General features: G+C 46.3%; 2 protein-coding genes across 3 annotated transcripts; one reads left to right on the plus strand and one right to left on the minus strand.

Moving 5' to 3' along the window:
• Positions 1-269: 269 nt before the first annotated feature.
• On the minus strand, positions 270-13,863 carry ANAPC5 (anaphase promoting complex subunit 5). 2 transcript variants are annotated; one of them, XM_063315539.1, is made up of 17 exons: positions 13,595-13,854; positions 12,029-12,108; positions 11,275-11,384; positions 10,205-10,400; positions 9,478-9,544; positions 8,733-8,834; positions 7,371-7,561; positions 6,733-6,814; positions 5,602-5,691; positions 5,316-5,497; positions 4,721-4,856; positions 4,057-4,131; positions 3,447-3,568; positions 2,784-2,891; positions 2,014-2,161; positions 1,473-1,635; positions 270-687 (listed from the first exon to the last, which is right to left on the minus strand). In XM_063315539.1, the coding sequence occupies exons 1-17, from the start codon at positions 13,796-13,798 to the stop codon at positions 473-475; spliced, it is 2,271 nt and encodes a 756-aa protein (XP_063171609.1). In that variant the 5' UTR covers positions 13,799-13,854; the 3' UTR covers positions 270-472. The 2 variants fall into 2 exon arrangements, with proteins under 2 accessions (XP_063171609.1, XP_063171610.1); XM_063315540.1 differs by lacking the exon at positions 1,473-1,635 and having other exon boundaries at positions 528-687; positions 13,595-13,863.
• Positions 13,864-15,780: 1,917 nt separating this feature from the next.
• On the plus strand, positions 15,781-23,078 carry RNF34 (ring finger protein 34). Its single transcript, XM_063315604.1, has 6 exons — positions 15,781-15,942; positions 20,266-20,484; positions 20,906-21,298; positions 21,430-21,489; positions 21,918-22,119; positions 22,678-23,078. Exons 1-6 carry the CDS (start codon positions 15,937-15,939, stop codon positions 22,863-22,865), a joined length of 1,068 nt encoding a protein of 355 aa, XP_063171674.1. The 5' UTR covers positions 15,781-15,936; the 3' UTR covers positions 22,866-23,078.
• The last annotated feature ends 635 nt before the right edge of the window (positions 23,079-23,713 follow it).

The raw sequence follows: 23,713 nt of genomic DNA on the forward strand, positions 1-23,713 counted from the left end.
TCAAAGTGTATAAACTCCAGACTAAGGAGCAAACCACACCAGCTTGTAAAAGGGGAAGTTTTAACGGACACAGAAGGCCCTGCCTTTCCGTACAATGGTTCACAATTGGCAAAGACGCTGCCCGTGGGCCTGTGGCAGGTTGCATCTGGGGAAGCCAACTTTAACCAGGATGGGTCAGTCGGCCTCGATCACCAAAAAGACAAACCAAGTGTGAAGGGCATCTGAAACTGACTCCATGCACCTTTCCCCCCAGAACACACACACACATCTTTGCACCCACACACCAATTTATTGGTATTTCCAATGACTGAACATTACACGGAATAAGAGACATGTGGAAACGAGTGAAGGAGGAAGAAAGGAGGAACTGCAGAGGAAAATGCACCTGAATAGGTGCCCTTGTGCAGGTTTCACTCCATTTCAGTGGCTCGAGGGGTCTTCCCAAAGGACCAGATCCCTTTGCTCAGAGGCCTCATTTGAAAGTACTGATCAGGGGGACCCCACGGGCAGGGAATTCCTGATGAAGCTGCCGGAAGAGCATGGCACACTGGTTTCTCTCTTGGGTCTTACCCAGGCTGTGGAAGAGCCTGGCTTGCAGATAAAGGACATCCCGGAGTTGTTCTTTACAGTCTACTTTTGCAAAATAGCTTTTGGCTTCATTCAGGTTCAGGATAGCTGCTTCCAGAGCTGTGGGAGAAAAAGAGAGAAAAAAATAATCAGTTTTTAAGCTAGAGCCTTCTCCTTTTCAAAATGTGTATTTCGGCAGAGACCCACCACCCAACCAAACACAGTGTGATTCTGCCCTAAAAAAGAACCCTCTCTCGCAACGTTAGGATGCGGGCTCACCTACTGAAGATAAACACAGAGGGAGGGAGGGCTGCTTTTGCACAGCACATAACTGTATTTGCTGCTATCAGAGATGGTGACGACTTCCAAGTCAGATAATATTAAAAGGAGAATGAGACCCAGTTTGGTGTAGTGGTCTCTCTCTCTCTCTCTAATGTAAAACTAGCAGCAAACATGCTAGCAGGAGCCAGTTTGGTGTCGTGGTTAAGGTACCAGGCCAGAAACTGGGAGACGGTGAGTTCTAGTCCTGCCTTGGGCACAAAGCCAGCTGGGTGACCTTAGGCCAGTCCCTCTCTCTCAGCCCTAGGAAGGAGACAATGGCAAACCACTTCCAAAAAACCTTGCCAAGGAGACTAGTCCAGGCATTTGCCAGGAGTCAACACTAACTCAAAGGCACCCCCCCCAAAAAAGTGAGGGGACAGGGAAATTAAGGGAGGGGCTGCCAACAGCTACTCATCTTGATGAGTGTTTGCTCTTTCTGAAACCACAGGTGGAGTGCCTTGAATGTCAGGGAGCCACACTGGAAGAAACTCCTCTTTGGGTCGGCCTTTTTTTTTTAATAGCAACTGCAACATTGTACTGAGATTTTCCAGAATTTTAAGGAGATTTACAGTGTGGAGAACTACCTTCTGCCTTCTTTGGGGGGGCATAAGAGGCTGCAGAAGCAACTTGACACTTGGCAACCAAAAACATGGCCGCTCCTTTGTCCAACACGGCCCCATGGGCCAGGATGGGCTCTATCGCCGTATGCAGGATGCTCAGAGCTTGCTCAGGGATCCCGAGGATTAGCTGGGAAAGAAGGAAATACAGAGGCAATTGCATTTCGAGACAGCTACTTCCTTGATCCTACCTCTCTGCTGGCCAATTCCCTTGTGGCAAACTGATCTAAAAGCACATGACCGTGCGGGGGGTGGGTGGGGAACCACACACTGTGCGCCTGCATGCAACTGACAGCACCCACCGCAGGAAACCAAAGTGGAGTTTCTTTGTAGTTTATAAACCATGGTTTGTGGTTTAGTAGGACGTGACGCCAGCTGGCTGTAGTTTACTCAATACCCAACCAGCTTAACCAAGTCCGTGGGGGATGTTTGTGGGCTGTCAGCTTTGTAGAAAGGGTTCTGCCTTCTTACGGCAGACAGACAAACTGAAGAAAAAGCAAAGCTGTACCTGGGCAAAAGCCAAATTGAGGATGGTTTCTGACGCCAAAAACTGGAGCCGGTATTCCCGGCCCAGCGCCAGGGCCTGAAGCAGGATGGGCAAAGCGATCGTGTGGCACAGAGACCGCCAATACAGCTCGGCAATGGACAGCAGGACGCTAGACCCCAAGAGACGGGAGAACATATGGCTGAGGAATTAGAGGTCCTAGAAACAAGTGACTCGCTCCCCATCCCTCTCGGTCTTACGTCCCCAAGACCCTTTTAAGCACTGCCTCTTGAGGTTCAGGTTAACCGCTGCACGTTCTTGGATGAATTGTTTTCATGCTTTGCTTTATTGTTGTGGGCCGCCCAGCGTTGTCTGGAGTTGGGTGGCCTTAGAAATATGAGTTATATGAGCTATAAATAACTAAGTAAGCACTCCCTCTCGTCTTCGACCACACCTGGAAGATACCCCAAAGCAGAGATGAAGCAGCATGCTACCGTTTCATAGCAATGCTTCCAAAACATTAAAGGACATCAACCCTTCTGCTTTGTGCAAAGGTTTATGCAAAGCTTTTGTTTTATTTATGTATATACATTTCACATTTAGCCGCCGCCCATCTCACTCCAAGAGCGACTTTCCCATTTTTACCACTCAGGAGTAAACGCCACCCGCGTGCAAGTTCTCCTCTCTTCTGTGCTATTCTTGGGCACCGAAGAGAGCACAGGTGGAGCCGGAAAGGCTGAAAGACAACCCACAGAATGCCACCTTTTGCAAGAAACAGTTGCCCGGGATCTTACCTGATCACCATCTCAGTGTTTTTTATTTTATGGCAGTGGATCAGGAGCTTCTCAAGCAGTTTGTGCGCCTTGGACATTTGATTCTGGGCTTTAAACAAAGCGGCTTTCCTGAAAGACAAAACCCAGACGCGGATGCACAGGCAAGGTATTAGCCAGCCGGCCTATGTGCCATCTTGTTCACAGAAGGGTCAAGCATCCAGGTACTTGATGAACATCGCCCCCAAGGAGAAAATCAGTGTGCCCACAAGCAAGAAACCGAGGCTTTCCATAATTCAGGAGGTAGAATTGCTTTCACTTTTTACCAATTTATAATTGCTTTTTTTAGTTTGGCTTGTTTCTGGGAGCTCAAAGTAGTGGTTGAGAGAAGGGAGGGTCTGCCTTTATTTTATCCTCATGACAGCCCTGTAGGGTAGGTTGGGCTCGAAAGACTGAGGCCAAGGTCACTCAGTTACTCTGTGACTAATTAGGGGATCCGAACTCGGATCCTAGCGGAGCATTTTAACTACCGCGGCAGAGGTATGACACACTTCTGTACTGTATGTTAGGGCAGCCCTGTGCAAAAGAAGGCAGTGCTTTTATGGGAGACACATTTTAATCCTGTTACAATGAGGTATCAAAAGCCCCCAAACACTTTTTTTTTTTTGCCATTTGGTGATCTCTCACCTGTAAACCCCTTCGCAGCTATTCAGAGCAGTAATCCCAGCCACCAGCGAGTCGGCAACGTGATACCTGCCATCGTTCATGGCGCGATCAAACTGGATCTTCTGATCAAACAACATCCACAGCTGTGCAAGAGGAGTGGATGAGAATCTAGATTTAGGAAGAACTGGATTCTCATGTATTTGTGAAGCTTGCACACCCAACACATATTGTTGTATATCCAGCTTGCCCCAATATACATGGTACCCCAGATGTGTTGGGACTCCGGCTTCCATCATTCCCGATTTCTGCAATGGACCATGTTGCTCTAGGATTGAGATTTGCAGTCCAGAAAGTAGCAGGTTATGACAGTCTGGCTTATACATCAACACATTAATATAGTTTGTGCTTAGACTTTACTTCTTAAAGGGTTTCTTTATCTCCCTTCAACATTATCTTTTTTTATGGCAGGAGAGAAATCCAGATCTGGCACTTCAGAAGTACTTCTGGAAACAGCCAGCACCCTGTTAATAACTCAGCTTTGGGATATGTTTGCAGGGTTTGGCAAGCAAACGCATAAAGTAAAAAAAAGTCAGAAAGCATCCTGTTCTCGGAATTCATTGCTGAAGCTCACCTGGGCATGCTGACTGTTGGTGGGAAATCTCTCTTTAAGATGCTTCAGTATCTCAGAGGCGGCTGTGAAATAACCCTGACGTATAAAAAGGGAGATTGGAATGAATGGAGTAGAAATTGGCAGTCAAGCTAAGAGACTTCATGCCCTAGTTTCAAAAATAAAAACAAAACGTTAAGAAGTGCTTTTATCCATCCATCCATCCATCCAATTTATACAGCCACCCATCTCACTTTTACGTGATGCTAGGTGGCTTACAACAAAATACCAATTCCAGAAAAAAGATTTAATTCATGACCAGATAAACAGTAAAGCTGCACTGCTGTAAATACTTTCAAAAGTCTTGTTCTCTTTTAAGATGTTGCTCTGTTTTAGGGTACCATAGATCACTTGGCCAGATACAGAAATGGACATAGAAATAGCTTCACCCAAGGAGAAGTTGTAGAAACACCTGAGAACTGGAATATTTTCTATAGGTGTCTGGGGAATTCTGGCTGGGGAATTCGGGGAGTTGAAGTCCACACCTCTTAAAAGTGCCAAGGTTGAGAAACACTGCTCTAGAATGACTGGAGTGGTGGGTACAGCAGGAGGGTCACTGAGAGAGCAGGGATCTATCAGGATGAGACGGATCGCACGGAATCGCAGCACACTGAAACATGCCACCCACCTGCTCTGCATGCAGCTCAGCCAAGTGGCACAGCACCACGGCAAAGGACTCGGTGTTGTTCTGCTGAACGCCCACATTCACGGCCTCTAGGCTGTTCATGCTCAAGAGCATCTGGGCCTGCTGGAGTGCCATTGTGCTAGGGAAAGAAAAAAACACAGGCTACTGATGGGCATCAAATAAAAGCTTTGACCTCTGGCCCATTCTTTATATTCCACTTGGAAGAGATGCTCCCAGTACCTTAAAAAAAAGATCTCTGCCATTCAAGAGCTCAATTTTGCAGTGGCTGTTATGCAAATGGGAGGAGATGGGTGGGGACAAATTGGATAAATAAATAGGTACAATTTATTCTGTGCTTTTCCCCTTGTCTGCAAGTCCATGGGAAGGTGCTCTAGAGGTCTTATTCAGCTCCTCTGATTTGCTAGATTACAGTGAATGCCCCAAGATGTATTTTCACACTCTTAATTTTAATTAAGGTGAATTTAATTAATAATCCTGAATTTGGCTTCCTGACAATTTCGCGTCAGCAGATTTTCTGAGCTTCCAAAGAATTCCTACACATGCTCAGCCCTTCTGCACTGACCGACAGCGGACGTACCTGCGCCCGTACAACCTCCAAATGGCTGTCTTCTGGGCGATGCTAATATCAATAAGTTCGGACAAGCTGTGTTTCCAGTGCAAGAGGTCTGAGTCCTTCAAAGCATCCATTAGCTTGTTGGCTGTCTTCCCTGCCAAAGCTCTTTGCTGAACCAAGGACTGGATCCCCAGGGAAGCTAAATACTAGGAAAGAGGAAAGAGGGTGTTTTGAAAGAAAAAATTGTCACCCAAGCAAAAGAGACTTTTTTTTAAAAAAGAAAGAAATTGATTAGGTAACTGACACATACCGGTAATCCAAAATACACCGCTTTCTTCACAGAGTGCTCTAGGAGGATGCAGCTATCTGATCTTTTCTGTTCCAAGATGTGCAGCCAGCTCTGGTGAAAAAGTGACACAAGACAGACAGAACTGCTACTCTCACAGCTACACAAGGAAAACCATAGATGAGTCTCTCTTGCAAAGCGCCCCCAGGACCGACGCGGAAGCAAAATTCACCACCCGCTAAGAATGGATGTGCAAAGGCTGCAGATCAATGAGTTCTGAGAACTAAAGTTACGCTGTTTAGCAGTGGTTGATGCTGGTGCTTTCACAAGGAAATGGACAGTACCCAATTCAGGCCAGCCACTCCTATGACTTGTAGATCTGTATTCTCTGCCATGTAAAAGGCTGTTAAAAAGGAAGCAAACCAGGTACGTTCAGAGAACTCAGCTACAACTCTGAAGGCAAAGATGAGGCTAGCCTGGACATACTCACATGGGAATAAGTCCCATCACAGTGGACACGGACAGACTTTTACTGTGGATTTCTTTGCTGGAGGCATCAGGGCTGAGGCAGGCAACGGTTTCTTGGGGGATCAGATTTGGAATTGGGAGAGCACAGGGTGGTCTCCAAAAAGTCTCTCATGGAAAACTTGCCTGGTCATAAAGGGCTGCCACGGTGGGCAACACCAGTCACAAGATTCCTGTTTCCAGAGCTCCCCACCCCCAAGATACTCTTTACCATCCCATCCCTCCGTGGAGCCCAAAGGCATTGCTGGACATAAAGACCACGGCAGAGGCCAGTTCTTGGCCTTCCTATTTTATAATAAGGACAGGAAGCACAAAAGGAGGCGCCTGGGGGTCTTCTGGGTTCCACGGACACCCCAGGATCTACCCCCGTATTAGGAATTCCAGATTCAGCAGAAGCATCCTTGCATGTGGTCAGATTTACTGCAGCTAAAAAAAGAAAGGGCTCCACGAAAGGAAGCTCAAGCAGCCAACTTTTTTCTTTTTAAAGCTAGATCAAAACTGGCCAGGACGTGTACGTCAGCCTACGTGATCCTCAGACTCTGGCAACTGCAGTCTCGGCTCAAAGCACCAGAGTGGAATGGCAGTGGGGAGGATCTCGGACCTCCTGCCATGAAGCCTCCCCCAGCTTACCAAACAGTGCTGCAGGCAGACGTGATCGTTAGATTCCTGGGCAATCCGGATGGCTTCCTGCAAGGCCAGCTCAGCCTGGTGGCTGCAGTCAGAAAGGAAACACAGCCACTGTTAGGGGTCTATTAATATGGAACCCCCCACAAAGAAGATGCTACAGGTTAGCCACTCGACCTAGTTTTCTTTGGGGCAGGGAGCAGAAATGTAGTTTCCACAGGGCGGAGGGGCAAAAGTGAGAATGCTTTCCCATTATGCTAATGTTGCTTGCTAATGCTGAGAGGCAGTTTGGTCTAGTGGTTAAGGCAACGGGCCAGAAACCAGGAGCCTGGGAGTTCTAGTCCCACCTTAGGCACGAAAGCCGGCTGGGTGACCTTGGGCCAGTCCCTCTCTCTCAACCCAACCCACCTCACAGGGTTGTTGTTGTGGGGAAAATAGGAGGAGGGAGGAGCGTTGGGGATGTTTGTCACCTTGAGCTATTTATAAAAACAATAAAGGCGGGATAGAAAATAAATAAATAACAAATAAGAGATATTAGAAACATCTGACCCAGACCCAAACGCACGGCTGGGAGGACAGGGGGGGGAAGCAGGTGGGAAGGAAAGGGGTCCCGTGCCACCTTCTGCAACTAGATAAGAACTCACTAGTGACCGAATCGGCAGTGCAGCGCAGCCAGGTTAAGAGCAGCGTATCTCAGGCTTCGCCCATAGCCCTCGTCGCCATTGCTTTTGCTCTCTGCCCCGGTGAGAATCAAGCGGTCAAAGTAGTGGAGGAGGCTGTGCGTTGAGCTGAACACGTCTTGCACACGAAGGCTGTTTAAGTAGCTTAGATAGTGCTGGAAACAAACCAACCGAGAAGGCGTAAGCTGCCAGAGCCATATCTGGGGATGCTGGGCTAAATAATTGTTTCCTTAACCGCAAGTTGGTGGGAGAACCCACAGTTGCCTGGGTTCACACGTTACATTCAGTCACAGACCATAGTTTACAAACCATGGCTGGGTTGACCCATCAGGCTAAGCCAAGCATGTTATGGCTCAGCACAGGGCACAAGACCAGCCTTTAGACATGGTATTTCAGGCGGCATTTAAGTCGCTTGGCAAGCTCTTTCTTCCATGAGAGACTTTCAACCTTCCTCACCTCTCCGGCTCTCTAGATTCTTGCACTGGACTAGAAAGTCTCCAAGGTTTTCCACTCCTTCCATTCTGTGGTTTTCTGTGCATTCTTCTTTCTCCATTTTCCTTCCCAACATGGGCACCCCCAGCTGATATTTACTTTTTATCCTTCAGTCTTCTGCATACTTGCTTCTTCCCATACAGGTAGTCCTCACTTAACAACCACAATTGGGACCAGAATTTCAGTTGCTAACTGAGGCCATTAAGCAAATCCAACCCAATTTTACAACCTTGTTTGCAGCAGTCATTAAGCGAATCATCATGAGCGTTAAGTGAACCATGTGGTTGTTAAGCAAATCATGCAGTTCCCCATTGATTTTGCTAGCCGGAATCTGGCTGGGAAGCTTGAAAATGGCGATCACGTGACCATGTGACACTGCAAAGGTCATAAATGCAAACTGGTTGCTAAGTGCCCAAGTCATGATCACGTGACTGTGGGGACGCTGCAACAGTCGTAAATGTGAGGACAGGTTGCAGGTCAGTTTTTTCCAGCACCATCATAAGTTTGAACCATCACTAAATGAATGGTTGTTAAGTGAGGACTACCTGTAATCCAGCACTTCCCCTGATTCCTGACTTTTATCTTTGCAGGCTGTCCACTACCAAACTCTCTAGATTCTTGCTGTTTCTACAGCTCCTTCCACCCGCCAAAACCTTTTTCTGGGTCAGAACACCAGGTCAACCACCGTGGGCAGCTCTTTGGCCTGCCATGCCTCTCTGACACTCATGCAGCTTTACCAACGGCAGCAGAGGTTTCAGCCCAATTGCTTGGCCCACTACAATGCAATATGCTGCAAGGAACGGGGGCAAAGAAAGCAAATTAATCCACACCTACCGCTTCAGCAAAATCTGGGTTAAATTTCAACAAGTTGTTCAGCTCCTTTTGTAAAGATGCTGGAGAAAGTGCTTTGGTCTCATCATTTTTCAACAATGATGCCTAGAATTAATTTTTTTTTAAAAAGAACCTTTAGTTTCAGATGAGAGATGTAAATTTACGGAAACAATAAAAATTAAGCATTTTTTAAAATTAACACAGCAACAGATGGGCCGAGAGGATGTTTGCAAACCGCCAGAGAGAGATTTCGCCAAAGCTCTGCATTATTATGCCAAAAGAATGAGGAAGAGGCTACTGCTAATTTGTTCCTGAGATGAAAAGCTGCAGAAGTCAGCACAGACCCATCCTCAGCATTGCCCGGATCTGAAGCTTCCCAAAGGCTGAAGGTGACAGGAATTCTCTGGTGGGCCCCCCGTTCTGGAATGCCCATTATAATCCAGTACATGTACACTTTATATTAGGGTATGCCTCTCTGCGGTGTATATATTTGTGCAACCAATTACAGATACTCTTGTATAGAGATAGTAGGAAATTCATCAAATAAAATACTTTGCCCCTTGGGGTTGCAGGCATATCCAGAGGATGGTTTGGTTTCCTGTTCCCCCATTTAGTCCTCAGGCTGCTGAGTATCTTCCACATACCACTGTTCAGCTTCCCACATCTCAGGTATGCTGTGATGGCGGGAGCGGTGTGAGAAGAATACACCAAAGTACTCAGTCTACCTTGAGCTTAACCATTAACATACCTGTTGAGAGAGAAAGTATTCTGCTTGCTTCTGTGAGAGTGGGCCGTTGCAGGATATCTCTTCCTCCCTTCAAAGAGAGAACCCATCATGAGATTTCACCAGAAACTTACAAAGCAAAGCAGCAGCAAAGATAGCAGCTTGGTTCAAAAGGGGAAAAAAAAACAGCAGAGGCCCCCCAGATGTCACACAAGAGGATGCAAGCCTTCCCATTTTGATTGAACTCTTCATTAGCTAAGGTACTCTGAGAACCTGCAAGCTGTTCTGCTAGGTCCAAATAAAGTTACAGCAACTGTACGTATTACACAATTATGGGCCTCCCTTGCCAAACTATAGAAACAGAACAATTTCAGAACTAACTTTCTGTGAAGTTTACCCAAGAGTTTGAATTGGCCACACACAAACCAGGAAATCTTGGGATCACCCCTGGCTTTTACCCTGAAACCAGCCAACAGCCTAAATCTAGACACACTTAATTTTAGCAGTTCGTACGACTCCCGCCCTTCCCTTATTTAAATGAACTCTAAAAACCTGGCTCTTCCCCCAGTTTTGGGTTAGAGAGGATGACAGACTCCTTGTGTGGGTTTTGGCTTATTCAATGATTGTTGGTTTCTCCAGACTTGGGGCTTTTTAGAGTATGTACAACATTGTCTTATCGTGTCATAAGCAGCTCAGAGGCCTCACAGATTGGGGCGGCCTATAGACTTCATAGAAAGGAATAAAAAATAACCCGAGCGGTCCATCGAGTTCTTCTTTCTCCATTTCCTCATCCGGTTCTCCGCACCGTGTCAGCTCCATTTCGCTCTCATCACCCCTGCTTTTCTTTACATCTTTCTGGAAGTACTGCTGGAGAGCTGTGTAAAGCTTGTACACTTGGCTGAAGGAGAGCTTATTATAGGCCAGGGTCATGTGGCGCAGGAACAACCCTACAGAGACATTAAGGAGACTGTGATCGTGGACTTGGGCCTTCTCTTGCCTTGTCAGCTCCAGAGGGTTTACGCCGCAGCACGTTCAAACCGCATCTTCCCCAGGTCTTGTAATACCCACTCCCACCACTACAGGGAGCCATTTCCCCAAGCAGAACGAATGGGAAAATTTTTGCACAAAGAATCTTTGCATCAAAAAATTGGGACTTTTACAAATCCATAGAAAAGAAGCATGTCAAACTAAGTCCCGTTTATTTTACTAAAGCCAACCGATTGTGCAAATTGCAGAGAAGGCTGAGGAAGTCCTCTTCAACCATATCCAAGTTGTACATGACAACCTTTTATGTATGGTGCAGCAGGAAGCTGCAGCCATTTGTAGTTTAGAAATGTATCTATGAAAAATGTTCGCAAGTGGTTAAGCTACAGTAAGATTCTCTGAATTGTGTTAAGAAGCCATAATCTGTTCCGCAAGTGTTATGATTAAGAGACAAACGTTTTCCTACTTTCTCCATACCTTAAACATCTATAGCATATTTCACCCTTACTTGTCACAAATCTCTAAATGCTATAATCTTTCCTGACAGAACCTACTCACCCTTTTAAACACCTGTCTGAGATGCAGTGGTATACAATATTTCAACTGCTGTTGCACCACAATTTGTATAAAGGCATAGAGATATTAGCAGTTATGTTCCTTTCCTAATACAGCCCAATATGTAATTTATCCTTTCTGACTAACCTCACACCAGGTAAATATTTTTATTGATTTAAACCACCCAGTTGCAAAATCCATTTCCTTATCAGTCACCGCCAGCTCAGACAGTTAGGATTTAATCAAGGAGTAAAGATTCAAGATGTGAAGTAATATTTTTACCTACAACACTTGTTTTGTGTACTTCTGGTTCTGTTCCACTGAATGAGTCTGAAAGATCATCAAAGAATTGTTCCATATCTTTCAATTCTCCTTCTGCCATCAACTTGATCCTATAAATAAAGCCAATAGAGGATGTGCCACCTGGTTCTGTGTGCAAAACACATGAACTATAGTCCCTCCCCAAAAGATGAATGTTAGAAAATAATTATTTTGAAAACAGAATTGAAATTGTAGCACCAAAGTTAAAAAAAAAAAAAGGATACAGAATATGCTTATCCTCAAGGCCAGAAACTGAAATTCAAATACAGAAAAATGGATCAACTATCTGTATTTTTATGCACAAATTCTTAGAAAATGTTACTTTATCATTAAAAAGCAAGAAAGGTCAAGAGTGCTTATGTATATGTAAGTAGAATTAATTTTTACCAGATTATTATTTTTTATTTGATTTAAGCCTTGCCTTTCTACCCAGGAGGAGCATTCAAAGCAGCTCTTACAAATATCTATATAATTACGATCACAAGCTGAACAAGCTTTTTCACCCAAAGAAACCTTTTCTATCGTTGCAAACTTGTAAAACAAACTTTCTTCTCACTTAAAATATCTAAAACCTACTGTAGAGAAATTCATTAAATCCCTAACTATATCCTTCAAAGCACATTTAACCCCACTAACAAGTCTTCTTGGGTAAGGAAAACAGAGTGGACACAAATAAGACAAAATGGTATCTGCAAAAGAAAAAAAAAACACTTACCTTGTTTGAACAGAATTTGCTATTTCAGGGCAGCATTCATCAATACTTTGAATCAAACGAGACAGTGTCATATCAGGACCCTAAATGAAGAATGGGAAGCAACACTAACAGTTAGAATGCTTGCATTCACACGATCCATTAACTCACAGTTAACTGAAATATGATTTCCTGAGTTAACCCAATTGCATGGATTTATACAGAATACGGAATCACGAAATAAACTTTGGAAGAATGTGCCCAATTCACTCAACCACAATTTAGTCTAATATGCTGTGCAAACTTAACCAATGATTTCTTAATGTACAGGAACAAACTATACCACCCTAGCCCTATTTATCATAACCAGAAAGACTATACTTGTTTTGCGTGGGACTTGTATATCATTCCAGAATTAGGCACTACAGGGAACACATTAATTACTTTTCAACAAGCAGGCAAAAGTGCCCATGCTAAATGGGGATTTTGATTATCTAGTATCTAGCATAATATATCTACCCAGGAAGGAGACAAGCATTCTAGGAGAGCAACAGACCTATTTTACTCTCACTACTCAGAAACTAGTACTTGAGTCATGTTTCCTGTGATGGAGAAGGTGGTATGCAGCCATCAAAATCACTGATGGCTTATGCTGCACGGATTTGTCTAGTTTTCCTCATAAAGCTCTTATATATTGCTGGTCATAACCAACGGAGTGGTTATGCCAGTTCAGGTGTTAGACAAGAACTGGTTTTAGACCCAGGTTCAAGTCCATCTCGTTGGATAACTTTGATAACTGGGGAGATAAAGCAAAGACAGACTCCATGTTAGCCACCTCAGTCTCCTGCAGGAAAGTCATATAACTCCAACAAGCAAACAGACAAGAATGAGCTCCACAGGCTTTAACAATACATCACCTGTGTTCCCACAACACGCTTAATCAGGTTGAGACCTATCACATCCATTCCACCCAATAAACTCGGTTCAATATGAAAATTGGTTTGCTTTTGGCAACTTCCGATTATGATTCAATGTATTGTGCAAACCCAGACAGTGGAGTAGTTCAGCAGCCCTGTTAACTATGATGTGCATTTTTCTCTCCTTGCTCCCAGTAGCCCCATACTGTACTTCGCCTTGGAGGATGACCCCGAGGTCTAACATCTATATGAGAGAGAGAGAACTCTGCCCACATTTTCTAGGCCGTGCATGATAGTCTATAGTGGTTGTTTTGTTGTGTGCTTGGCAGCCATTTTATATTTTGTATTTACATGTTTCCTGTTAGATGGTTTTGTTTTTTCTTCTTTTGGATTTATCATGTGCTTTTTTTGTCGTCCACCACCCAGAGTCACACTATCTGAGTTGGGCGGGCTTATAAATTACGAATTTATAATTACATTAAATTGATAATTTCAGTTAAATTATTTGTTGAAATAAATCGAAATAAATGAAATCCTGCCTTGCCTCAAGACCCTGCCTCACCTTAAAAGCCCCGAATGATATAGGAAAAGCTGTTAAAGTGCCCCACCGCCACCAAAAAGCCCCAAAGCGATGCAGACCGCCCCCCCCCCTCTTTCTTCCACCCCCCAGAACCTGCAACAGCGGGAGCAGCAGCCGGTTGAGACGCCGCCTTTCGAGCAGGCTGAGATGCGGCCCAGTCCGGCCCAGTTCCCTGATCAGCACCAGCAGCGCCATCTTGTAGGGGGTGACCCAGTCCTTGATGCCGAACACGTTGGCGTGGACCACGCCGTTGGTCATCATGGGGTTGAAATACAGGCTCTCGTGGACGCTGGCCATGACTTCTTCCGTGGCGCGATGGGGGACCGCATACAGAAGGGCACACCTGCTAAGCAACCGCAGCCATCACCCGGGCAACCGCGCACGGGTCCCTGAGCGGCCAATCGCCGACGCCGAAGATACAAAGCGGGGGCTGAGCCTGAGCCAATGAGAGCGAAGCTGAGGGGAGTCACGGTCTGGGTAGGGGCGGAAACAAAAGGCGCGATGCCGAAAGTTCCGCTGTGCTTGAAAGATGTATGGGCTTGGCAAAATTTCAGAGGAAAGCCTCAGTGTTGTCCTATCGTTGCAATGTAAGCGCTGCCATCCTGTGTAGCCTTCCCTGGAAGCCAGCAGCGGTAAATTAAGCGAATTTTCAAAAGTACACTTATAATGCCGGTTCCTTTTCCAACTGATTCTATATTGGAAGCATCTAGCCTTTTTATAGTTTTATTTTGTCTCTTCCTTTTGGTAGCCTTCCCTAGAAGAGTGGATGATGTTCTGATCACTCATCACTGATGATGTTACTTAGTTGGGTCTGCCAGCCACCCAGCAAGAGAGCACCAGGAACTCCACCGTTCATCCCTGAGCTACGAATATTCTCTTCTATTGGAATACATGAAAGCTTGCAGGCTTTTCCAGTACGTTCACACAACACTTTTAACCAGGTCACTGACAACCCTAGCAGCTGCATTCCCATACCATGCCACACTTGCTTAGTGTAACCTGGATTAGTTTAATGGCTGAGTGAGTTCTGTGAATCCTGCCTACTGGCTTCTAGTTCATTTATTGTGCAAAGTCAGAAAACGAGTTGATTCAGTAAGCAGGTTGAGTTGTGTGGACTCAATTGATGGAGGAAAAATAAGGCATCTTTGGTGCTGTGTTGGAAATGGGAAGCTAAACAAAACATAGAAAGATAAAGGGATACAAATGGCCTATTTCCCACTCTTTGTCATTCCTATTGCTTACATTTTGCTTTATGTGTACAAAACATTAATAGGAATGTATGTGTAATGCCAGCATATTACACATTCAGCATGTCAATACATGTATTTTAATATTAAGTTGATTTTATTGGTATTATTTAATTCTACAATTAAGCAAATGTTCTGTATGTCATGCTACCAGCTGTAATAGCAATGCTAATGACCTTGGTGTAAATTTAAGAAGACTTAATGATAAAAATAGCTGGGTAAGAATGGCTCTCCAGCAAGGCAGCATAATCTCTTTAGGTTTTGCAGATGCAGGATTAGGCTGGGAAAAGACAAAACTCCTAAGCAGAAAAGCTTTCTGCTTAGTTCTCTCCACATGACATGATTATACTGTAAGAGATGCTTTTCTGAGTGATCGTTGCACAGTCTTGCCCAAATACCGAAGGCGGTTTCTGTTTTTTAAAGAACAGCTGTGTTTCTAAAATATTTTCGCAAGACGGGAACCTCAGGGACTAGTTTGTATTATTCATTTATAGTTATAATTTATAATTTGGGAATATCTGCAGAATATGGAACTGAGGAGAGGAACCCAAGAGATAGAATTGAACACCATTTAGAGACCGCTTTTCTCCTTCAGCTTCTTCCAATTCTTCCAGAAGGTATATTTAGTATGATAAAGTAAATCCCAATAAAATAAATGTTAATGGTTTTCATCATAATCATGACCCCTCTGAAGAAGAAGGGAACGACGTGTGACACAAGAGGCTCCCCAGTCTTTTCAGAAGGACTGTGACGTCACACCTCCTTCCCCCCCCACCCCGCTTCTCAAGGGCGACCTAATTGAAGCCATCCCTTCTGCCGTTTACGCCCCCCCTCCAATTCCCACAGAATGGATCCGCCCTCCTTCCCTCCCTCCGCGATTGGCGCCGCTGCCCAGGACGCTCGCGCGCTCATTGGGCCTCAGGGACAGCCAATGGGGAGGCGGGGAGATGTTTGTTGGGGAGGCGAGCGGAGTCTTTCCTGGTCCCCGCCCCCCGACTGGCCCCTCCCACCCGCTGGGGAGCCTGAGGGGCCGCTTCCGCGCATGCGCGGACCCAGGCGAGTGGCCGTGCGCGTGGACGCGCGGGCCGGGGGCGCGAGTGGGAGACCGTTGGGCCGTTGGCACCCCTTGCCCCCACTTCCGGTCCCGTCCCGGTCGAGGCGAAGGCAGGAAGAGGCCCCAGAGCGGCCATGAAGGTGAACCAGCGGGGAGGGGAGGGGAGGGGAGGGGGGAGGAGGAGGAGGAGAAAAATGGGGGCTGCGGGTGTCCCCATGGGGGAGGAATTGGGGCTGGGGGCTCCGGGCGCCCCGAGTGAGGGGGTGGGTCTGAGCATCCGGGGCGGAGCTTTAAGCAAGCAATAATTAACGGGCATTATCATCATCATCATCATCCTGTTGTTATTTATCTTGCTGTTCCACCCCGAGGAGCTCAGAGGGGTTCAGGGGGCGCCCTAAAAACAGGCTTCCCCATTAATTCCAGCAGGGCTTGCAAACAGACCTGCGAGCAGGACCACAAACTTCCGTCCTGGCCCAGAAAGATCAAAGTGGTGCACCAGGGAGCAGCAGCAGCAGCAGCAGCAATTCTATCACGTCTGGACCTGGAGCCCTCCCTGTCCCTTCAGCAGCAGCCCTCCCTCTTGGGGCAGCTGCGAGAGGAACCTTTTCCTGAATAACAGGAATTCAGCCCCAGCTGCTGCCAGGTCTCTCAGCTGGCTTAGTCTTGGGAAAGGACCGTGTGCTTGGGGATGGAGGGCCAGCCTACGTGCCCACGGATGCCGCTTGGCATAAGCACCGGCCTCCGGGCAGTGTACAAGAAGCTGTGAAAATGCAAAATGCATGCCGTGAATTAAAGGAGTCGAGAAAGAGCTTCGGTTTCCAATAAGGGTGGAAGGAAAATAAAAGCCATTCATGGAGGGAAGTCCTTCATGAGGAGGGAGATCTTCGGGAGTCTTAAAAGATGCTAATTGTAGGCATCATACAAATTTCAGAGATGGGGGAGAGCATTCCCAGGTGCTGGGGCCACCAGGACAAAGCCTGTTGGATAACTTCAGAAGGACTCTACCTAAATTTGTACACACGTGCACCCTTGCACAACACCTGTTGTTCAGATTGGGAACAGTGGGGGAAATGAAATGCAGGAGATAGAAGAGTCATAGTACCCCGTTGCTGGCTGCTGCTCACACATTTGCAAGATGGGACACAAATGACTTTGCATGATTACTTCTTACGGATACAAATGGTCTTCTTCTACTCTTCCCCCATCCCCAGCAGAAAAGCCAAAGGGCTCAAAAAATGAGGTGGAGCAATAATCAGTGATGTTGAGAATTTTGTCTTGAGTTCCTTCCAAAAGTCAGTATGCTTCCCAAGGCAGGCTTGCTCCATAACAACTGGCGGTGCTATTTTCTCTCCTCGGTGGTAAGGCCCCTGGTGTTCAAGTGGGCTTATTTGGAGAAACATGTACAGGAATGCAGTTTGTTTATTGGAAAGTAAGAGTGTGTAAGATGACAAAGCCCAGCCCTGGGTGTATTTTCTTGGAAGTAACACCCAGCCTTCCACCAGAAAATATGGTGAACCAGAGCCATGGGTCCCATTATAATTTCTTTACAGCCAGCCCTTTGTGGATGATAATGCAGAATGGAGCTTACTGAATGTTCAGTGCAGTGCAGATAATAACAATACAGCCTAACCAATAGCCTCGCAACAAAGCAGGAAAGCTAACAAAAGTATGGAAAACTAGAATGAGAAGGGCCATCAAATCCTACTCCCTGCGTAATGCACGATGCTAAATGAAAGGTCCATGACAATTGACTATCCAACCTGTACTTTGGTGGCCAGTTCAAAATCTGTGACAAAAAGACTCTTCATCAGATTAAACAAATCTTTAGCTGCAATCCTCCCACTTACATAAGAATAAATCCTTTTGAATGCCAAAGGTCTGTTTCTGAATAAACATGGATAGGATTTTTGTTGTCATAAAAGGTTAAGTTTACTGAATATACACTAATAGTAATACAGGTATGATTCCGTAATGGGAAAAAGTGTTTCTAGATATAATTTCCTCCTCCCCACAGTGGCTCGGAGCAAGGAAAGGGAGCAGCAGCTGTATTGGTAATGCTTGCAACTCACAGTTCTTGAATTGTCTTCTTATTTACTAGCAGCAGGGTCTTCTCTGGCATAGCCCCAGAGCTAAAGAATTCTATTTGCTTGGAATTCCATATATATATATATATATATATATATCTTCCTAGTCCCTCTCTATAAACAGATAATTAAAAAAATTCTTCTGGGTGAATTGGGATTAGCTGGAGACTTCCTTTAGGCTGGCTTCATGTAGTTTTATAGGGTTCTTTAGAAGCCATATTGTTATGGATTGATTTTAGATTTGTGTTTTTAATCTTTAATCTGGATATTTATTGCATTGTTTGTCTGAAAGCATGGTTATGAAAAAAAGTATGCTTAAAAGAAACAGCACACTCCCAAGGAGGATTGAAGCAACAGAGCTGAAACTGATAAAAGGAACTGGCTGTTTGAGGGTGGTCAGTGAGGTCCAGGAGTGGCTGAAAATGAAACTGGCTAAAGACAGGGAGGACAGAAGGACTTTGGGTACTAAATGGTAAGGGCAAAGCCCCTCCCCCCTCATTATTACTAAATATTTTATTTATTTATTTATCTAATTTACCCCCGCCCATCTCTTCCTTTCGGAGGCCTCTGGGCGGTTAAGGAGTCCTTAAATTCCAAATAAATGTTTTCTTGGTAATCCTGACCACAGTGAGTTCAGGTTGTTCAGAATGCCTGAGTGGCAAACTTGCCCAGCTTGCAAACTAGAAGCAGGCTGATAAAAGCGAAAAAGAAGGCATCTGGAAAAATTGTTCTCTGGTTGATTCCAGGTTCTCCAGGGTGGGGAGCGTAGGGCTTGATTGGGAGTGGGAGAGGCAGATTCTTTGCCTCTTAGACAGCCTCTTTCCTCCCCCTGGCTTGGATGCCATATCAAAACTGCCCACAATCTCGTTTTAAAGAGTATCTTGGGGTTTCTAGACTTTGTGTTTTGTTGAGGCTCGGGTGTACCAAGTTCTGACAGCTTTTACCCCATCCGTAGATAGAAGACCCTTTCAAAGATTTAGTGCTAGTTTGGGGCACGAATTATGGACAGGATTGTTGGCCCAATCCTGAGTCACGCAAGTAGATTCTAATCCTAGCCAGTTTACACTCGGTTGCAGCCCTTTCTCATTTCTGTGGCGCTCCTACAGGATGTGTTTCCTTTTTCTACGGTGCTGCTGCTCAGGGCGTGAGGCTTCCGGAATGATACATTTGGCGTGTCCTTCAGAAGGACGCAGCAACAGTTTCTACTCCATAAAAATGCTGTGTGTTTCGCTTGCGGTTTTTCCCCCCCTAAGAAACAGCCCGATGTTACAAGTATTCACGTACGTTTTTGGTTAAACTACCTGAAAGACGACGACGTCCCTCAGAATGTGTTGATGAGGACGGTGTGCTTCTCAGCAGACTCTTCAGGTGACATATTTATTTATTCAATTTGGTGCCACCCAACTCCAGCACGACTCTGGGTGGCTCGCCATACAGCAAGCAGAATAACAATATATAAGATAAATAGGAACAAGATAAGGAGGAGCAAAAACAAACTAAAAAGTAAGAAAACGAGGCAAAGATACGTGAAGTAGAATCCTGATTGTTGGGATCTTAGCCTCTTTTGGCATCAACAGGTATCTAAATCCAGACTGATTATCAAACAGGCTGATCCCCGGAGCCAGATGGCGCCTGGATCCTGGGACCAGCCAGCCTACGGTTACTGCTTGCTCTTTTTTTGCTTTCCCCTCGGTGTAATCTCAGGGCTTCAGTCGTTTTTCTGAGAGGCTGGACCCTTTCAAGGAGCCTCTCTTGGGCTGCTTGGATGGGGAATATTGTATCTGTGGTGCAAGTAGCCTGTTCTGAGTCTCCTCGGGCTCTTTATTTTCGTACCTTAGCTGAATGATTTGTGATAAATCAGAGAAGAAAATGATAGACGTGGCAAAGGTCCACAGACACCCTGGAGTTCTGCAGAACTGGGGAGGGAAAGATGGAGCTCCCTCAATGAAAAACAAGTACCGAGCTGTGTCATATCAGCACTGCCTCCTGAAACGAGGGGCACATCTATTGGAGATGCCCTCCTCCGTCATAGAGAAAATGGTGTATGTGTGTGCTCTCCCTTAACCTAGACCTGAAAACAGCATGCGCACCACCTGGAGTGATTGCCGAGAACCAAGTACCTCTTCCAGATTTATGCAGAATAGAAGCCTCCTGCAGCTTACCATGAACTTGTTGATGGGGAAGGGGGGGATCCAGATGTCTTTGTTCGGTGGTGTTGTGAATCTTCTCCATTGGTTAAGTGGATAGAGATTGACTCTTATGCAGGGAATGCTACCAGCGGGATGTCATGAAGACAGAAGGGCGAATTTGCATGCTCCTCTAGCCTGGGAAAGCTCTTGAACTCCAGAGGCTGAACCAGCTTCTGTTGGTTTCTTCCAGGCAGGAGCAACATCCATGTGGGCTTCCTGCTGCGGGTTGCTGAATGAAGTCATGGGGACAGGAGCAGTTCGTGGGCAGCAGCCCGGTTTTGGGGGTGGAGCAAACCCCTTTAGATTTGCACCAAGTACGGACTTCACTGTCTATTCCTCTGCGGCAGCAACAGGAGCGAACCAAGTCTGTAAATCTTGTGGCCTTTCCTTCTCCGTATTCAGGAAAAGGGTGAGTGTTTAGTGCTTGGAGGGCTGATAAATCTTCAGAGTTAAACTCGGCTCTGCTTGTGGATCAGGTATTATTTATCATGTATAAAGATAATAAAATGGAGCTTGGAAAATTAGAAAGTCTTTGTAGCTTGGAGATGAGAAACGCCAGGCCTCAGGTCCACCTTTTGATTCAGACTTGAGGACGGAACTGCTTGGCCTCCTGTCATTTTTCAGTGATGCTTGCCTGAATGCGTATGAAGGATGCCCAGGACTAAAGAGGGAGGAAGGAAAAACGGCTAGACTTAAGAATTCAGGAGACCTGTTCAGTTGGGGACCGCGTGTCTTTAATACTCCCGATTTCCTTTTCCTTCTGAGTTGGCCACCCTTCTGAGAGCGAGGCGTGTAACTCCTCTTTCCCCCATCTCTCTCCTCTTTTCTAGCACGTGTGTTGTGAATGCAAGAAGGATTTCTGTTCCGTGTGTTCCGTCTTGCAAGAGAACCTCCGTCGATGCTCCACCTGTCAGCTGCTGCAGGAGACGGCGTTCCAGCGGCCACAGCTGATGCGTTTGAAAGTCAAAGATTTGCGCCAGTACCTGCTCCTTAGGAACATCCCTACCGATACTTGTCGAGAAAAAGAAGACTTGGTAGACCTGATCCTGTGCCATCATGGATTGGCTTCCGAGGAAGATACGGACACTAGCAGTTTGTATTCAACACGATCACAGACTTCCAGTTTTTCTACCCATCCCGTTTCTCTGTCTGGCTCAGTGTCCTCCTCTCAGGGAGACCTTGCCAACAGGCCAGAAAATACAGGAAATGAAATGCAGTTACAGGTACGTTAATGGAGGGGGGGGGTCTTTCCTGACCCAGGCTGGGCAGGTGGGGAGTAAAAGCGGCATCTTCTAGCCGGCAGAAGGGGATGGGATGGGCCAGAGCAACACAGTAACACTTCCTGTGCATTTAGGGGCCAAGCGAGAGGCTCTCGGCAGACCTTGGCGTGGAGGAGGACCACGCAGCACAAGAAGTAAGGAACGAGCCACCTGAAGAAATTTAGGCCAAAGTGTTTACGCCCTTCTCAGTTAGTTTTCTGGTACAGCTTAAGGCAAGCCAAACAACGTTTTAAAACCAATTGCCATCTTGTGATAATCTGGTGCCCGCGTGGGTATCAGGGCCCTAAACACAGAAGCAGATCTTTGATCAACTGTGTTTGATGCCAACTAGTATTGCGGGAGGGAGTCGCAAAGAGGTGCCAGGACTGTAGCTGTGGCTGGCCTGCTGCGTTTTCTGGCTGGCGTCTCCTGCACAAGGCAGATGCCCTCTGGGGGATGGGAAAGGGGGAATCAGTGGTTGCCTTGCTTTCCACTGTCCTGGCCAAGTTCACAGGGTCTGCAGGCTCATTGCACATGGGGAGTTCACCTGCTCCTTTGCCAATCAAAAATAACTCTCTTTCAGACTCCAGGGCAGTCCAGGAAGCGTGCCAGGGCCTCACTGTCTGATATTTCAAGCCTGGACGATGTTGAAGGGCTGAGCGTTCGGCAGCTGAAAGAAATCCTGGCTTGTAACTTTGTCAATTATTCGGGATGTTGTGAAAAATGGGAATTGGTAGAAAAAGTCAGCCGTCTCTACAGAGAGAACCAGGCGAATCATAGGCTGCGTGAGTGTTCCCATTTTTTCTCTTCCGTTGTGTGTTTGCTAGTGGGAGCGGGGAAGGGAGCTCTCACACGTTCCTCTTCTGGGGTCTTTTAATGCTGAATGCAGGAACTTGGTATCAATCCTGACCAAGTAAGGGCCAGATGTGTTTTAAACTTGGAAATCTACTGTATATACCTGAGGATAAGCCAAGAATTTTAGGTTCCAAAATACGCCTGAAAAATTGGGTTTGGCTTATCTTCAGACCAGACCTCAGATTTTTTAAAGCCCATCGCGGCCTTAACGTTGCACGGTTTTATAAATGATGATGTAACAGTTTGCAGTTTCCCGCCTGTTGCTGCAGTTAAAAATTTGAGGGTCGGCTTATCTGCGGGTGATACATTTTTCCTGGTATTTTGGTTGAAAGTTTGAGGGTCGGCTTATCCGCGATTATATATGGTAATTTTGCTTTCCTTTCCTAAGTAAAACACTGGTGCTATTTCTGCATACTTGACCCTTCTGCGTCTGCAAACATGAACCAGCTTGTGCCCCTCCTCTAACTGTACCTGTTGCTCCTCGGCAGAAGGAGAGAAGCCTCAGCTGACCGACGAGGACGACAACCTCTGCAGGATCTGCATGGACGCGGTGATCGACTGCGTGCTGCTGGAGTGTGGTCACATGGTCACTTGCACCAAATGTGGCAAGCGCATGAGTGAATGTCCCATCTGCCGCCAGTACGTCGTCAGGGCTGTGCACGTGTTCAAGTCGTGAGGGGCCGAGCCCAGAACCAGGAGCTTCCCGCTGCACTTTTCTCCTGAGACGGGGTGCAGACCACCAGCATGGTCACGTGTGAGGCTCTGGAAAGCCTCCGTTCCAATTAATTCATAGCATCCTGACCAGAAGCTTAGGAGCTTGACCGATGTATTTCTGCTTTGGCAGTCAGATGCCTCTTAAGGATAGAGCTGTGTGAACTGGATTTTTTTTTTTAAAAAGGCAGAATCAGGTAGAGACAAACTTGCAGCAGGGGATCCCACGCTAGATTGCTCTCTTCTGAAAAATAGCACGAAAGCAGAGGAAGGATGGAGGAGCAGCGGGTTTGCCTTCCCAGAGAGCAAGGGGAGGGACGCAGCTTCTTCCCCCAGAGCATTTAATACCCCACATTCCTCTTTTGATGGAATGATACCTAGCACATACCATCCCAAGCCATGGATGGACCGGGGAAATTCTTTTGAGGAGGCAGGCGGAGCATTTCTTGTGCCAATTACCCAGAACGCCACCCCATACGTATCTGGTGGCGTACAGTAGCCTTAACTGAAACAGTTGAAAACTGCCCTTGTGAGTGTGTGTCAGAAAGAGTGAGCAAGTGAGCCAGTTTGTATCTCAGTTCTAAGACCAAACTTCTAAGACCCTAGAAATGCCCCCAGAGTCAGCGTGGGCAAATCGGATAGTTCAGTTTACGTTCTTTCTCACCTTGAGAACATTCACCAGGAATTGCAATCTTGCTTATTTGGGGGGGCCCTGAAGGAAGATCAGTTCTGCCAGGGTCTTTCCTGTTCAGCAACACATTTTGCAGACGCTCCACAGCCTGCAGGGCAGTGGCTCCTAGGAGATTTGTAACG

Source organism: Candoia aspera, chromosome 15 (genome assembly GCF_035149785.1).
Source record: "Candoia aspera isolate rCanAsp1 chromosome 15, rCanAsp1.hap2, whole genome shotgun sequence".
Lineage (NCBI taxonomy): Eukaryota > Metazoa > Chordata > Lepidosauria > Squamata > Boidae > Candoia > Candoia aspera.